This window comes from Petromyzon marinus, chromosome 3 (genome assembly GCF_048934315.1).
Source record: "Petromyzon marinus isolate PM22_M1 ecotype Great Lakes invasive population chromosome 3, UKy_Petmar_22M1.pri1.0, whole genome shotgun sequence".
NCBI classification, from domain to species: Eukaryota; Metazoa; Chordata; class Hyperoartia; order Petromyzontiformes; family Petromyzontidae; genus Petromyzon; species Petromyzon marinus.
Window position 1 is genome coordinate 6,056,950 of NC_133669.1, and position 18,275 is coordinate 6,075,224.

The 18,275-nt window shown below is 46.9% G+C and overlaps 1 protein-coding gene across 7 annotated transcripts in view; it reads left to right on the forward strand.

The window, feature by feature from the left end:
• Positions 1–18,275, forward strand: part of LOC116952531 (sodium-dependent neutral amino acid transporter B(0)AT2-like) — a 54,506-nt gene that overhangs the window by 12,413 nt on the left and 23,818 nt on the right. For all 7 annotated transcript variants that reach the window (XM_076073167.1, XM_032971956.2, XM_032971966.2 and 4 more), the window contains one exon: positions 15,034–15,789. In XM_076073167.1, coding sequence (XP_075929282.1) covers positions 15,480–15,789 — 310 coding nt within the window. In that variant the 5' untranslated portion in view covers positions 15,034–15,479. The remainder of the gene's footprint in view (positions 1–15,033; positions 15,790–18,275) is intronic.

The window sequence follows — 18,275 nt, forward strand, 5'->3', positions numbered from 1 at the left end:
TGCACACAGCGTTGGTGTACGGTGCTATTTCAGGAATATTTTGATATTTTTTTCCTGTATTTTCTGTTTGCACAGTCACATAATCACTTTAAGATGTTTTCTTGTTCATTTTTTTTGTTTGTTGCGGTTGCACCCGATTCAAGAGCCGAATGGCTCACAGGGCTATACCAAATAAATGAACTATGAACTATGAACTAAAATGAACTAACTTACTGCGTAGGCTTTCGTGGCTGTGCTGTACCGCTCTCCGATGTGTCTACGAGTTGTTGCCGTGCGTCGTGCTGGGAGCTTCTTCAATAACTGAGTTCAAATTTTCCTCAGGAACTGAATTTGTATCGACTGTATTCAGTTACTGAAGAAGCTCTCGACAAGTGGAGCAAAACGCCGGACAACACACTGTACAACATAAACATACATCCGGGAACTTCTTTTACTCATAATTTGCTTCAATCACAGTGCGTAATGATTGAACATTATTCTAGAAATGGCCATTACACAAAGGTGGAGTGTTACATAATCCAAATAACTACAGGCCAATTTCTCACGTGTTCATTTTGTTATAAAATCCTGGAACAAATGACATTGTATCACACGCAACGTGTACAGCTGAAACTATTGATTTGTTATGGAATTAATAAATGAAGCAGTGGATTATTGCTTTGATTAATATATATGTGTTTTAAATAGCATAGCCCGTAAATTGCTTATAATTTGAATAAACGAATAATGCCACCATATCTCAGGTTAAGCTGAGCGGCCATTTATGACGTCATCGTCGTCGTCATCAGCGTCATGACGCACGTCACTGCTGAAAATGTCCCCACCTTTGGAAGGCTGCATGCCAGGCGTCCTTTATTGTCAAATGGGTGCCAGTCGATTGGTTACAATTTTTTTAAATGTAAAAAAATATGCATTTCAGCACTTAAAAGGATCTCAGGCTAGTTTGTTTTATTTAGATTGCAAAGGTTGGCATGTGCTGATGCAAAGCTAATATCGCGGATTGCATCATCTTTTTCTGGCAGTGCTTAGCAGACCACACAGTAGGACCACAGCAATTCATCTTGATAGAGTTGCGCGACTTAAGGGCGTCGTGCAAATTGTGTGTGTGTGTGCGTGCCAGGATTTCAACGAAAATGCCGAGAATTATTCTGATTTTTTTCTCCCGGCAAAGCTCATCGAGGGGCGATCGAAACGGTGGCTAAAGGTGACAATTCGGAAAACTAAGGCAGCAGAACTCCCAGCGGGAAAACGACCGTGTTCAGAATGAGAATCAAAATATGTATTCGATGAGCTATAAAGATCTTTTTCACAGATGTCCAGTAGGTGCGGGTAAGAAAAAAACACGATAGTAATGCAAAGTAAACAAATCACACAAAAACATACAAATAAAACTAAACCATCCCCATTCTACCAGGCAATGCCCACGGAGGTATTAACTTATTTTTCAGCATCGGCCTGCCCACAAACGGTAGCTCAACAAAGTGGTCCATCATTTGGACATTTACCATGGACAGCTCCATCAACGGAGATCGTGCGTGACGACGACGCTATTCGCTCTCTTTCACCGCAAATGACTGTCGTGCCGTGGATTTGTCCCAAATGGTCAGACACTAATTGCCGCCACGTCAATGCGCTAAGCTCAGGCTAAAGTCAACTTCAAGAGAGGCCCTGGTGAAGGTTCAGATTCCAAAAACCGTGATTACTAGGAAGAAAACTTGGTTCACTGGGAATTCTAGCGCCGTGGAAGCACCTCCTACTATTTTTTTTATTTTACCAGTTAAGGCCCACTGAGTTGTAGAGCTCTCTTTCAGAAGCGACCTGGCCACAAATGATTATTCAACGAAGTGGCTTATCGTGTGGGCATTTATTTCAGCCAAATACTCTCAACGCATGTTTCTAAATGTGGAGAGGGGAAAACGGGGGACCCGGAGAGAAATCCACGCGAACACGGGGAGAGAGAACATGCAAACTCCAAATATACAGGCATCAGGGTTGGGATTCGAACCAATATAAATTAGACAGTCGTGTTTCCATGCGCTCTACATTGTCAATCCACTGCTAGATGAGAGCATCACCACGCTGGATGGATCGTGGGGAATTATTTGACCGTACATCACCAGGTTGGTCAGTGTGGGTTTGGTGAAGGACGGGGAGTCGAGATGTGGGAGCATTGAAGCACAGTACAACAGTGGATTTTGCTGCACTGTCGGAAGAGTAGATAATGGTCACTGGTCCAAGCCCTATGCAGACTCAAACCTACTTGGCGTTTGATGTGGTTATAGGCTTTCATGTTTAACTAAGTGAATGTTGTACATGTTAAGTTATGCATGTAGGCAGATGCAGTGGAGGGTTGCACATCAGGAGGGTTGCACATCAGGGGGTGTGACCTCTATTTCATACGTTCTTGTGACATTTAAAACAAATTAATACGTCTTACTAAAACATCACCAAATTTCAAATAATCTAACTCAAAATAACCCCTTCGCACACACACAAACGTAAACACCATCTACGCACACACACACACACACTCGTGCCGGGCATATCTATCAGTGCCAAAGTAATGGTCGTGTTGTAGATATTGCAAATAGAGATTGCTATGATACGGACAATTCCTGGTTTTATTTTACAAAACATATTTTTCGAATTGTATTTGGACGTAATATTTGGTTGGGGGTGGAGTGGTGGCACAAATGCTCATTTGCACTGCGCTATGAAGCCACCGACTTGAGATTGATTTCTGGCCACAGCCCACACGAGTGGTGGTTGATATCTGAGCCGGTGTTCGATAACCCCCTCCTTCACCAACCTGCACTGACCAATGTGGTGAAGTATGGTCAAACAACTTCGATGACCGACACGGTATGGGGTGGCCTTCATTCAGCAGTGGATTTATAAAGTGGTTGCAAATCGATGGTTTTCCACTCAAGCTGGTAACCACATCTGGGAGAGGCTTTGACTTTGCCTCAAACAATAAGGCCCATCCGGCAGTCTTAAACGGAGGTTGCTCAATATTTGCATTGTACAAATTTAAGTCACATTTCAATCTGAGTAATTTACAAAGAGTCTTCATAGATTTAGAAAATGTATGTTAATGTTGTCATTGATCGAACGCATTAAATATAGAGATGGGCCAGAGCAGGTTGGAGTGCTTTTTGGAAAGCTGAATTTTTGATAACGGAAAGGAACTTGCCAGGGCGTCCGCAAGGATTCCCCACCGAGGAGGTGGAGTGGTGAAACCGGTTTGTTTGCAGGAACTGGGTAGATTATGACATCGCAGGTATTTGTTTGAGGAGGTACTGGCTTGGGGAGGCCTTCATCCAGCAGTGTATTGATCATGGTTGATGATGACGACGTTTGTGATTCTGTGAATCGATTGCATGATGATATCTGAATAAAATTAAGCCAAATATGACTTTGAATTATTTTGTCTTTTAAACGGCTGTAAATTATTTCGCTACAAGCAGTTTATCTTCGTTGTCATGTCAAATCCCCAATTCTAAATCGATATGAAATCCCAGGCTCCGTGTTCTCTCAAATGTTTTGTCATCTGGATGTTGGGAAGGCTCTTGGTTCTTTAAACCCCTACCAACTGGGTCTGTCCTTAGGGCATGTACTGTCTGTTTGTCAGTGCACTGCTGGATGAGGGCCTTCCAAATGCTGAGCCAGCCATGAGGAATGTTTGGTTATGCTTCCACGCGGGTTGGTGAAGGTGGGCAGCATTGATTGTTGTTGTACAGTGCAACAATTCAACGTTGCCACATTGCCTTCTGCTGACAATGTAGCCACCGCACCAGCCTACAGCACCTGCTTTATACATAGGGGTCACCCATCCAAATACTTTCCAGGCTTAGGCCTGCTCAGCTTCATGAGATTTTGACGAGCCTCTACAGGCACATTGCGGGTGATTTGGTCATAGGGGGAAGCCTGCGAATATCTGACCATTATTTAAGACAGTGGCTTTTACCCTTTTTTAGTTAAATCAGTCGGACGTGTGTTACACCTCTCGGTTACAATTTCCCCCACGTTAGAAAACAGACATGTGCAGTCTTACTTTGTATGCACCAGTGGTGATGGGATAGAATCACATTACAGACCAATTTCAAAGGTACACACTCTATAAAGGGTTCTGGAAATAAAATAAACTGGCAGCTGGTTACAATTACGGACTCAAAATAAAATGTTAAATCCATACCAAGAGTAACTGCGATGTCGTCTGGCCACAGCAACTAGCCCTGCCACCTTAATTGTGTTGAACTATTTCCAGCACGGTTGAGAATAAAACATTTTGATCACTTTTTTTGTATTTGTCTCTGATCTTATAGGGATAAATAATAAAGTTCACCTCGCAATTATAAAACAAACACAAAAAACTACGGCGAAAAACCCACTCTAAATTATGCATCCTGCAGAGTCTATTATTACGTGTCATCGTAAAAATATGAACACAAGCCTCGATTATTCCACTGCATGGATGAAGGCCTCTCCTTGCTTTGTCCATCACGTGGGGTTGTTTGATCACACCGCTCGCTACTGATGATGACCGTGACCAGGGAATCGAACCTAACCGCTGTGCCAACACCTCGACAGCGTAACGCCTAAACGATCGACTGGTCCCTACCGTCCACAGCCCTTTCAGATGCCTATTTGCTTCTACAAACTCAAAACGGGCCTTTGACCAAGTCACCCGGAACGCGCGCGATGGCGACCGATCTCAGGAGCTAGGCGCGGTTGACCCTGGATAGCCCTTGGATTGGTCACCACCGCACGCGGAAGGCTGCTGCAGGTCGATTGTGGAGCTGTGTTGTAAGCCGCAGAGGGCAATTCCTGCAAATGTTTTTAAAATGTGTTGTACTGTGCTTATGATGTCATGTCTACGCTCACTGCCTTCAGCTTACCGCACTGACGTGAAGTATGGTGAAGTACAGCAGAGGATTAACACGACGAGTGCTTACAAGCGTGGGAACGTCATTGTAATTGCCCAGAACTAATTGCGATGGCGGTAGTTACAGAAAGATATACCGGTATTGATTATGCGTCCAATAACGAGGCCGTATCATAGATACGCTGCTTTTTTGTTCACATCTCAATATGTACAAAGATCAATCGTTATTGCTCACATATCAAGCTACGTTGTTAATACTTGTAAAGATATCAATACGCATCAGTACATTTACAGATACAGTTCTCCGATTGAGGACCGTTCTTATTGTATAACAATTGGCCGAACAAGCGTTGATTAGCAAGAACAAGATTGTGAACGCACAATTAGAGATACATTCGCAGCGAAACACAAATCCATTAAGGATGCCTTTCCATAATAAAGGTTTTTGGGTTATATCGCGTTATTTATAAATGTATCGAAACCCTCCACCACCCGACACGGCCAATCAGCAAAATAAAGTGTCACGTTGACAAAAGACAATTAGTTCACTACTTTAGCCCACCGGTGTGTTGAAGAGTGAATCCACAACATTCACAGTTTGAATACGACGTTTCGCTGGTAATTACATCCAGCATCATCGGGCAATTTATAAATAACGCGATCCAACCCAAACACCTTTATTATGAATAATATTGGTCGCGAAAGCCTACGTGTTAAAGGCTGCCTTTACGAAACGTTTTATTTCCCCGATTGTGGAAGCACAATCCCAAGGAGAGGCACGGGGAGTTTGCACTTCGCTGAATCTTACGGCAGTGATGATAAACGGTGTGCACATTTTCCATTGCATCTGGCCATCATGTGTGACATTGTGCTACTGCTGCTGCCGATAAGGCTGTTTATATTACATTTGCGTATGCTATGTCAATATTGTTGGCCAAACGTTGGCAACTTGCATTGCTGGCTGTGATGGGAATCTTTCTTTGAATGCGTTGTCTTTGAGTTGTCACCTCAGGACGACGTTTTCTCTCCTTTTGCCACCACTGCAGAGGTCAGTGTCACGACTTCGGCCGACATCAGTTAAGCCAAAGTTGTTGAATTGTCAGAACTGGAACAAGTCAATATTCAGTCAAACAAAACAAAAACGTATTTAATATGGTGGATGCAGATCGATCATTGATGAACAAGCCTATGTCATCCACTCGCTACACTTGAGAACCCGGTTTTAATTGTGCGTGGCTACCTGGATTTAATACTCAGGAGTCCTGATTCGTTGCCGTCTCTTCACCCACCTGGCTACCTCTGTATGGTTATACAGAGACTGATGTGGCAAGTGCTGTTCGCCAGCACCTATTTTGGATGGCACAATGCACGTGGCCAGCAAGGAAGCACGGCCACCTTTCATGTTTATCCACCACCCCAGGTTACCCAACTAGGTCAGAGTCCGCCAATGGGAGACCCAGAACTGGTTGAGATATCGCTCGCCGCTCATGTTAGCCCTGGCAGAGGACCGAACCCGAGCCGCCAGATTTGCAACGCAGCGCCCTAACCAGTGCACCGCTGCTTCCCACAAACACGCAAGCAATAAACACACGTAAATACACACGCACACTCACGTATGTAACTCGCACATTCACTCCCAGCTGCGGGCACCAAACCACACCGCCTTGTGTGTTTCCCCCGGTGCGGCTTAATCACAAACACTGCCCCCCCCCCCGCACGAAGCATGTCACTCCCCCTCCCGTTTGCGGAGGATCTGCGTCCAGATCTTGGGGGGGGGGGGGGAGATGCTTCGAATCAGCGCCCTTCCTAACACCCGCCCATGCAAAGCGTGGGCTACGTGCGGTGAACCTCGCGCGCGCGCCGCTCATCTGTGTGGTGTGTATTCAAACACAACGGAGCGTGGTTTTTTTTTCGTGGAAGTTGTTTACGCTCGCGAGCTCAGAATTACGGGCGCTTCAAGACCTTTCCGAATTTAGCGCCCAGGAAACAACGACAACAACAAGGAAAAGAGGAAGAGTAATGGGGCTGTTAATTCTACACTCGTTGTTGATTGGACATGGTAACGAGCATAAATTGCTTGTCGTGAAATAATCCACAGCTGTTGCAGGACGACAGTTTAAGAGATTAAGCAATTTTGAACATAATATTGAGCCTAATTCTGTTGAGATGTCACTGTACGATTGATTCATAGAAATACAATAAAGCATAATTAACATCAGCCATGGTCAAGCCACTGCTGGGTAAAAGCCTCCCCCAAGCAGCTGCCATCTGCCATGATCCTGCGATGCGACAATTCCACCTCGCGCCTACGAACACACGAGCCGAACTCGCCACTCCACTCCGTCACTATGCTTGGCCAACGGCAACATCGTCCCTTCTTGCGACGCATGCCACCCCAGGACCCCAACTCTAGCCCAGGGCCCCCCCCCCGCCCCTTTAGTTCGTCGTCCTTCCCCCGCGCCTCCGATTATAGCACGGTTGGCCACGTACGTTGCGAAAGAAGGTCAACGTACGCACGTGCTAACTTCTCATTGGTGAAGCTTTATTACTTAGCCGGTCTTACGGAACAACATGGATGCGGTTAAGCAGCTGCTACCACGTAAATATGTTGTGCAAATTAAGGGAGCAGTACCTTAATTAACAAAAAATCATCTTAAAAGGTATGCATGCGGCATGGTTTGTTACTACTTTATTCCCCGTGGCACCAGAGCAGATTTTAGATTTCTCCTGAGATTGCAACATTTTAAGTGGTGCCGATCTTTTTTATATATCCGTAGAAATTTCGAGAGATGACGGTGGCTTGGGTAGGCCTTCATCCAGCAGTGGATAGGCAATTGCCGAGTGACCTTGATGATAAAATCCAAGAGATTGATGTTTGAAAACCTTAAACAAAAATTACTGGAATATCAGCGTCATTCTTGAATTTATTTTATAACGGCACCGTTTTGTCGCCTTTGTCGTGACTGACCAAAGGAGACCTCTGGCCTGGGCTCAAGGATTAAGGGGTGCATTTTTTGGGGGGTCATGTGATCGCACCAAACGTGCCGTGGTTTGGAATGTGACCTCAGCACGAATCCTTAATTTTGTCAAAAAAGTAGGTTTGCCGCGATTTGACGATACCGTATAAAATCTCGTCGTTGTCTTAAGCGTAATAATCAATTGTGCCATGCCCATGACCAAATCACCCAAAATATATCCGATCTCATCAGAGCTCAGAAGCTGTGCGAGGTTAAGCCTGGGTAGTGATTGGATGGGCGACCACCCAGCTGACAGCAAGTGTTGCGGGTTACCGCAGGGCTACGTTGCTAGGAAATGACAGTGCAGCAAAATCAATTGTTGTCCTGTGCTGTGTCGTTGATGCTCCTCGCCTTCAACAACCCACACTGACCGGCGTGGTGAGGTACGGTCAAAATAACCCCCGCGACCTGCACGGCGTGGACGGGCACTCCTCATCCGGCAGTAGATTTACAAAAAGGGCTGTACACGACCGTGAACATTTACGGTCGTCACTTGCAAGGTGAAATGTAGGCCATGACAGCCGGTGTAGATGTCCCCAATTGAATTACAAGGTCCTCAGTTTGATTCCCAAGCGGAGACTGTTTTAATTAAATTTTGCTAACGGTGATTAAAAAAAAGTCTTTATTATGGAGTTAATTAGAAGCACGCGCCTCTTGTACAATGATTTCTCATCTTGACGGGTCAATCACCACCTGAATGGGATTTCTAACTGATCTTGATGTCGTCTGATCTTCGCGATGCTGTCTATCCGATCATTCAGAATCGATCAGTCGGTCGGTGTGCATTCGTCTTGATCAACGTTGCCTTTCTACAGCGACTTGAGTTAGCTTGTCTGCTGGCAATATATGTGTTAAATTTGTGTTGTTAGAAAGCCACAACTTGGTTATCCGCGCCTTATACACTTCCACAGAGACCTGAGAATCACGAGAGACAGAGACATAGAGAGAGGCGGAGAGAGAGAGACACACACACGGAGGGACACTTTTAGTGAGGAACGCAGGTAAATACAGACGTAGATATAGGGGAGAGAAAGGCAGTGAGTAGAAGAACGTGGAGAGATTGAGATACTGTAGACAGCATGGACAGGGCCAGACGTACTGAGAGACACAGGGAGACACAGAGGGGTTGCCGAGTCACATGGAGATCCATGGAGAGACAAACAGCGGGCATCCACAGATTGAGGCACGGAGAGGGAGAAACAGACACGGAGAGACAAAGGGACAGGCAGAGACATGGAAAGAGACAGACAAGAATATGGAGTGTAAGACACAAAAGCGGAGATAGGGACAGTGGAAAAGACAGAGGAGGATATTGACAAAGACACCAAGAGATGGACAGGAGGACATTGACAGGGACACAAAGGACACAGAGAGAGAGAGATAGACATACACGGAGAGACATACAACAACATATTAATAGAACAATGACATTTATTTTACTGTCAGCGGTTTAACGGGAGGATTAAAGGGAGAATCTTAAATGTAATGGAGAGCGTCGGTGGGGTTGGGCGGTGGGTTATGCCAGATGATGGCTTCGCCGAGGTGCAAAGAGTCATCAGCGCTTGAAGATGGTTAATGTGTCCCAAATAGGCAACGTTTGTCTTTTTTCACTATAGCGTAGTGAGTATTCCGAGTGTGTGAAAAGGCTCAACAGGGGGCGGGGGAGTGGGGGGGGTACGACAGTTGTCTGAATGTGACCGGATTAACGAGACCCGTTGTCGTGACCAGCACGGTGAATTTTGAAAAGAGACCTTTAGGAGAGAGGAAACAGAAGGCTGTGAGAATGTCAACATAAACTATACTGTATATATATTAATATAAAATGCCCTGTGTGTAAAAAAAACATGATCAGGTAATTCAATCAACAAGAAATCACACGTATAACCCGCGGCGTGTGTGTTTATACACGGAGACGTCTGCTGGAGGCAACGCGTTTGTTAAACAACTATTAACACTCTGTTAACGCTACTCTGTTAACCACTATTCTGTTAACACGGAGAGGTACGACTCCTTCCACTCGATAATCTAGGGGAGAGACAGCCTCCCTTCTAGCGTGCTCTACCCACTCCGGGATACGCACACGCCGGTCCCTTGCGACGGCGGCTAGGGGAAGGCTGGACCGACCGCCCCACCCAGGGTACGGGACTCGCCCTGGACCGCTTCAACCCCGGCTTAGCGAGAGCCACGGTTGAGGGTCCCCGGGTCGCTGGTCCAGTCTTCAGATCTTCAGATGTTTTTTTTGTTGCAAACACGATGCCTTGAATAAAGGTGTCAGTTTTTGTGCCAGTTAAAAGGGTAAAACCTATTCCTATATCTTCAGATGTCTTTGAGCTTGAGTTGGTGAGTACTGCCACGACCGTCCCGAGGGCTGCCCTTTTATCCCCAGGTCGGGGTCACCCCTCCCCTAATGACCCCCCCCCTCCGGAACCTTCTGGAAGGTCTTAATTCTTAAGGGGTTTTAGGAAGTGGAGGGGGGCCATCACCCCCCTCAGCCCTCAGCCCCTGGGGGGTCTGGGTTGTCAACCTCCGGCCACGGAGGGGCGGGGGTTTGACCTTCGGTCAACCCCTACCCACCTCGCTCTCTCTCGGCTGCCCCCTGTCGGCCCGTGAGCGTGGCGGCAGGTCAGCTGCCTACAGCGCCTTATTATGGCGCAACACATACGCACGCATTGACTGGGGGATGTGCACTCGGCTTGCATGTGCTTGTCTGCACACGGTTGGCTAGGTACGGTGCGACAGAAGTTCAACATACATACATCTGAACAGAAAGTTTGGGGAAACCAAGGTTGACACTGCGTGTTGGTTTCCGAGACTCAGTACAAGTCTCTTATCCGCCTGGTTGCAAGAGAATGGACTGGTGAAATCGGATCCCTGATGAACGTGTGGCCACGTCAGTGTATAGGGCAGTGTGCCCTTTGGATGTGAAATGCTCACCGACTGTTACGGTGAGGGTGGTGTTCCCTGAATCTGTCTGTCAGCCTTCGAGACGGGTTTCGCCAATACACGTGGCAGGCAAGAAATTGTCTGCACGAGATGCAGTTTATCAACATTGGCCGTGGCAGGGCTTATTTTCTCATGGAATATTTTCCAGCCCCCCCCCCCCCAACGCCTCCCACCACAACCTCCAAATCCCAATCCCCCAGAAAGCTCCGGCTGAAACGAAGGCCTGGATCGTACAACATATGAACTTGTGTCTCCTGCGATAATGTGGGTCTGCTTGGTTACTTGTGATATGTTGTGAAGTTTTTTTTATTTATGGTGGCCGTGGTAGGATGGTTTTATTCCAGGTTCTGCTGGTCGTCGTCAAGAGAGCCCAGCGAAAGGCAAAAAAAAAGCCAGCTATGTTGGGCTGGGAGGTGGAAGAAGCGTAGAGGGGTTTGTCCCAAACCACCGCCAGCCGAGCGATCGCGCTGATAGAGGAAGCAGCAAGCGGTGGTGCTCACCCACTGGGGACCCGAAGCAGAAATTACGTTGCTGGTGGGGCCCCCTTTCAATTTGTAAACTCCGAAGTGAGACGACAGGCGATATAGGCAAGGGGTATAGATGTCGTCAGATATGAGAAACTTAGACAAAAATAGAGACAGTGATATTAGAGACAGGAGATGCTGGATATGTGGACATGAGAGCGATCAATCGTTTTTTGAAGTTACTTTGGATTTACGTTTCAGCAGCTGTTTGTCACGCATCTATTTATTCATGAATATGGGGTCCCTTGAGTTTCTTGGGGACCTCGGCTATTGTTCAGTTTTGTTTATGCCTCGCGGTGCCACTGGTTGGTATCCGGGGAAGGGGCTTAACGGGTTTGAGATCAGAGAGAATTCAGCATGAGACAAGCGTATCGCTGTCACGCTGTAGTTGCAGGTCAGTTGAGTGAACGGGCTTTCGGGAGAGAAACGTTGGTGTTGTGAGCTCGTGCGTGGCTATAATGTGCGATGTATTCTGGCTGATAAGTTCGGCGATCGGTGAGACCGTCTAGATGGCAAGGGAGACGTAGAACACCCGGCATCGATCAAGGGAATCGGGAGAGGGTCGGGGGAAAAGAAAGCTCGAGTGGAGCAAACAGAGAGGGGAGGAGGCGGGGGGTGGTGAGCGATAAGGAGACAACCAAGGTCAAAAAGAGCGCAGGTTCTGGCTAATGGCGTGTGTGCTATATATGGCAAAGATAGCTTTTTTTTTAGGATGTTGGGGAAAGTGCTGTTAGCGAGCACCTATGAAGGCCGGCACGGCACACGAGGCAGCGGTGTGAGCAGCACTACGCCCGACCTCTTTTGTCTCCTGATGGGTGATGTTTACACAACCACACGAGGTACTCATTTACCGCTGAGTCAACCTAGGGAACACCCAGGACTGGTTCAGATATTTGCAACCTCAGTGGATAGTCGTATTAGTGCAGCCCTATGTCAATCCACTGCTGGATGAGGGCCTCCCCATGCCGTATGGGTCGTAAGAGTTATTTGACCATAGTGGCCATACTATATAGAGTATATATACACACACACACGAGTTTTCTGCTCTTGCCCATGGATTAATACATCCTTTTTGCTGTACTGCCATTCCCTGGTCAAATGAGAACGCAGTGAGCCGCAAACCAGTTACTCCATAGCACTAGATCGCAGGCGTGTGCTACCACACCCAAAAGTACTGATACGTACTGCATTAACCACTGTATGCCTATCATCATCAACAACCTTGGTCAATCCACTGCTGGATGAAGTCATCCCCAAGCCGTCGCCGTCTCTTGGCGGTCCTACGGTAGCAACACTCCGTCTATTGCTGCTGCACGTAAGCCGACTCAATCGCTGCGGAGTACGCACCCTCGGGCAAGCTCGTACATTTCCACGTTAAACACTTGACGGGGTTTTTTTTATTTGTTTCACTGCGGCGTCCGCGACACGTGATGTTGTGCGTGCGCGCTCTGCCGTGAATTATTTATGCGCTCGAGGAGGGCGGCGTCCATCGGACGTCAGAAGCTGCCTCGTGCCTTGTGGACGTCACGATTTGTTTTTTTTTTGCGCTGTCCTTGGTGCTGACTGCTCGCTGCCTGTGGCTGCTGAGCAAAAAAAAACAAAAAAAACACGCGGATTATTATCACGCCTCTTTGCGACGTCTGTCCGTCCGCCTGAATAAATAACAATTCAAATGTAAGTTTATACACGCCCCACCAGCCGTTCGGGTCTTTCTCTGAGACATTTGTTTCGTTTGTTCCAGCAGCATTATTGGTTTAAATAGTACAAATAGTACACGCTGAACCGGGTTTAGACATTCAGTACCACAGCAGCAGAGGCGTGCAGGCTTGCGTATTGATCCGGTGCTGTTGAACTGCGAGACGTTTATAGGCAAGGACCGTAGATTCTGTCATTATCAGAATCTTTATATGGACTGGAGGAATCCGATGAGCTATGAAGATCTTTTTTCATAGATGTCCAGGAGGCTTTGGCTCAAGAGGCTGCCATGCTGCAACCTAAGTACGCTTCCACTGTGGGTGTCTGACACCACCAATGGTTGTAGATGTCTAAGATAACAGTCACAAATTAGTTACAATTATTTTTATTGTTGAGTCCGCATATTTTTACCTTCAACCACGTGCTATAAAAACCACGGCAGACAGTTAAGAGCCTTCTGTACTTATTTACACACCGCTCTGGTGGCCACGTGGCAGAGTTTAGCAATACTTTTGGAAATACTTTTTTTGTCATTCACACATGTAACTTGATTAGAATGCGTGAGATAATTCCACCTCTTCCAAGACGTCTGGCTTGCGTGGAAGAGTAGGCCAAATATCGTCTAGAGGGGCTCTCAAGAGCTCCCTCGAGTCGAGATCCTTCCACCAGCAGTGGTGTGACCGAGCAGCTCCAGGACTGCACTTTTTACCTTTTGCTTCATTATAATTTACTTGACGATAATAGTTAGAATTTAATTGCAACAAGAAAACTATTTCAGTAACTACATTTTATTTTATGGCTTGATTGTGCACTCATGGTTATTTTAATGTTACATATCGCGCATGTTCACTTTCGAATAACGCTGTCCTTCGACTGACACGGCATGGCGAGGCCTTCATTCTTCAAGGGTTGACAGAGGGCTGAGAATTATTATTTTATTTAGTTAACCAAGGCACGGTTGTATATCTTTGTGATTACCACCATCTGCCGGTTAAAAGTATAATGCTTGAGCCGGAGGCATTGGCTCTGAATTCAGGTCACTCTGACACTGCTCAAATTGACAAAATGCCGCGTGAATTGAAACAGAGCTTTTTCGTACAAAGAGATACGTCGTTATAAAATAAAATAAATCACGACGTTTCGGGCGCAACACAAGCGCAACACAAGAGTGTAGATCCCTGCAGTCACGAAAGCTTCAAATCAAGATAGATACGTCGTGTTTTAACCAATCAAATGCTAATTCGCGCTCCGTGATTTTTGTGCAGTATGCAATGGTATTTCAGCAACGTGTGTGGGGGACGGTAGTCGCGCGGTGGTTGGATCACTGCGCTACAAATGCAACGACGTGAGTTAAATCCCTGGCCGTGACTGACGTGAGCGGCCAGTGGCCTCCGCCTAAACCAACACGCATTGTCAGCGTGGTGAAGTATGGCCAGACAACCCGATTACTGGCCAGGGGACAACCTCATCCAGCAGTGTGTTGACAAAGGGCTTGATATTTTTTTTATTATTTAACAAAACAAATACATTTATGAGTTGTAATCTATCATTGTAAAGTGTTTTGAGAAGCGCAATGTTGCTTTGTTCTCTTTAAAGTATATATATATTATGCAAGAACGATGTGTTCTCTCCAATAGATGACATATATATTCATTTCGCCTCACGGTGCACAAGGAGTGTGTGCCCCGTGATCCACTCATAGCTGGTGCTTTCAGGGCTTTAGATTCGGATTTGTAAAATCCTGCCGAAGCCCCGGATCCGTATTGATCTGGATATATCCCATGTCCAGTTTAAGTAGTAATTTACTAAGTGAATCGATGCATTATGAAAGTATTAATGTGCACATCTAAACCCAAAACGCCAACATGCATTCTTGATACCACATCTCAAAGCAAAAGCCTGCCCTTAATATGACTACAATGGGCGATTATTATTTTAACCTTGATTTTAATGTCTTGTCTCAACACAGCCGCAGCCAACACATTTCGGAGGTCTCCACTGAAGCCCGACAAAGACCCGAGGCTGCTGTTCAGTTCAATCGCTCTGAACTCCGGGCTATTCGCTTCAACTGAGCTCTGGACTCTCAGCCTTGAGGACGCATCTGCTGGCCTTCGATCCTGGGCTCTCAGCTCGCTCGTCTGAGGGTTCCTGCTGTCAACATTGGGATTCGCACCGAAGAATCCCGACTCTGGCATCACGACCGGCGAACTCGTCATCCGGCTCCTCTAAACGTGCTGCAACCTCTCACGTCCTGCACTCTCGACTCTGGGCATCTCAACGTGGCACACTCAGAGACCCGGCTTCAACTCAACCTCGGGCTCGTCAACCTTGGCGCCGTTGATCCTCCGGGCGATTCGAATCCCAGAGGGGTTAAAGCAACGCTGCTGCGGAGCGGTGGGCAAGCGCGCGGCACCCATGCGGAAAAACAGCAAGGTGGTCCTCAGGGATGCGGACGTTACCGAGTCGGTGACCGACCTGCTCGGGCATGCCGAGCGGCCCGACGTTAAGAGCCCATCGATCGCGGAGGGCCGCCCCCTCGGCAAAGGGGCGGCGGCCGGCGCCGCCGCGGCCGCCGCGGCCGCCGCCGCCGACTACGCGGACGACGACGAGGATGAGCGGCCCGCATGGGGAAGCAAGCTGCAGTACATCCTGGCCCAGGTGGGCTTCTCCGTCGGCCTCGGGAACGTGTGGAGGTTCCCCTACCTCTGCCAAAAGAACGGGGGAGGTACGTGCGACACTTTTTCAAGAAGCCTTCCAAACCTGCGGCCGAAAGCAGCGTTGAAGGGTTGGCTCTGTCCGTCCGTCCGTCTGTCTGTCCGTCCGTCTGTCCGTCTGTCCGTGCATGCGTGAGTGCGTCCGTCCGTCCGTCTGTAACGGGGAAGTCACGACAACATTCGAAAAAGTGATCCGTTATGGACGATATGTTATTCGTCAAGTTGTGTTTCTTCATCGGATTTAACCTATTTACAACCGGGCACATTGATAGCGGATTGGTCCAAGATTGGGTGCTAAATTAATATTAAAAGGTCAAGCCTTTTTATTCCCACGCAGATGACGTCACATGCCACGTTGATTTGTTGGTTGATCACTGATACTTTAGACGTGGGGGAGTGGCGGCGCAAGGGTGACAGGAATGAGATGGATTGGGGCTTCACGGGACCACGAGATTTGGCCAGGTTTTGGAGAGCCCGTCATACAGCAGTGGAGAGATATCAATGCTGCTCCTGCTGCCGATGATGCTAATAATTATACGAACACAAACTTAGTCCAGTGATGTGACGGACGTGAAGTGGCATAGCAGAGCTGCGACCACATTACGTTGTTAATCGGGGTTCACGGCTTCACGGAGTCAAAAAAAAAAACGCCAGTTGAAAATCCACGCAATCCCACTCCATTTGGTATACGTTGACCCCAAAGGGCATTCCATTCACGTAAACACGCGAGCAAAATGCGCGTACACAGAGTAGATGTCTGCGGTCATACACATTTTCACTATCGCAATGCACACATTGTAATTGTTTTTGTTATTTCCAGCTAAATCGTGAGTCATATCGTAATGTGCGGGGTGTCTCTGCTGGGACTTCTTGAGTCATTGGAACGTGAGGTCATCACGTCAAGCAATGGCAGCACCAGGACAAGGCGGTCCAACCCTCGCTCTGCAGGCTCAATGCAGCTTGTGAGCTCCATCTCATCCATCCCGTGGCATCGCTCACTTAAAAATAAAAACAGGTCACCGTGGATTTCAAATTAAGTTATTAAACCAAAAATAAACCTGATTAAATCACATGCCTTGTGTGAAATGAAGATGTTGGCCAGGATACAGGCCCTGTAATGACCGGGAGGAGAGGGGCTGTGTGTCCGGGGAGTGAAGTATATGCAGCACTGCATGAATTAAGGACTCGATAACCGCACACTTTTATTGTTGTACATCTCCCTCCTCTCGCTTAAGCCTCTCAGATTACGACGTTCTCCTATCTCTCTTCTATATTTCTTCTGAGTGCATCTCCTATTTCTAGCGCATACGGTGATTTTCTTCTGAATGTCTCCTATCTATCTTGAATCTCAATCTTATATCTGTCTTCTGAATACATATCCTGCCTGCAGTATTGCTACTCTGAATACATATATTAATCTCGTACATCTCTCTTCAGAATACATCTCTATCTCGTATTTCTCCGCTCAATTCGAGCTGTCAAATCGCTCTCCTGAAATTAATTTCTCTCCAATCTCCATGTTTGTTTATTATACGTTTGTGGCCTGTGGTTCCCGGTATGTTAGTCAGTTCGCCTCTCAATCCAAAAAGTTCGTACATCGCTGCCCTAGGAAATGGCACTACACAACTGCAGTATTTTAATATAAAGTGTCACTGCTTCGGGTCCATATTATCCACGAGACAATGCTCCTCCATACTTTCCAAAGAGTTGTTTGTCATTGCCTTTCATCCCATGTATTAATTTAATCGTCCTGGCTGTGTTTCATCTTGAATTATTTTGTAACCCACCTTTTTACGTCGGGCGTCATTTGTGCAGTCATTGGTGATGGGCCTAAGATCGTCGGCTTGCTGCACTGGAGAGCCTAGCTCAAATCACCGATGAGTTTCCCCACATTAAACCAAAGTTTAAAAAATATTATGAACCGGCCAAGTGTCTCATCGGTAGAACGACGGCTGGCAAACGGAAGGTTGCGAGTTCAATTCCTGGTTGGCGGTTTGACTCAGCCCCATCATCCCTCTATAGGGTCGATAAAAAGATGTCTAAGATGACAGCCACAAATTAGTCACAATTTTTTTATTGTTAAGTCCGCATATTTATACCTTCAACCACGTGCTATAAAAAAACGGCAGAATTTTAAGAGCCGTCCGTACTTATTTCCACACCGCTCTGGTGGCCACGTGATAGAGTTTATCCATACTTTTGGAAATACTTATTTTTGTCATTCACACGTTTAACTTCATTATAATGGGTGAGTTAATTCCACCTCTTTCAAGGCGTCTGGCCTGCGTGGAAGAGTAGGCCAAATATCCTCTAGAGGGGCTCTCTCTAGAGCTCCCTCGAGTAGAGACCCTTCCACCAGCCAACGGTCGTAGCCCTGTGGACAGACTCGCCCTTGCTCTAGGAATGAGCACGGGCTCGGGGTTGTAAAACAGGAGGTGAGCACGGAACTTACTCTAACTTTTTGTTGTTGTTGTTGTTGCCGAAACAATGATCATGA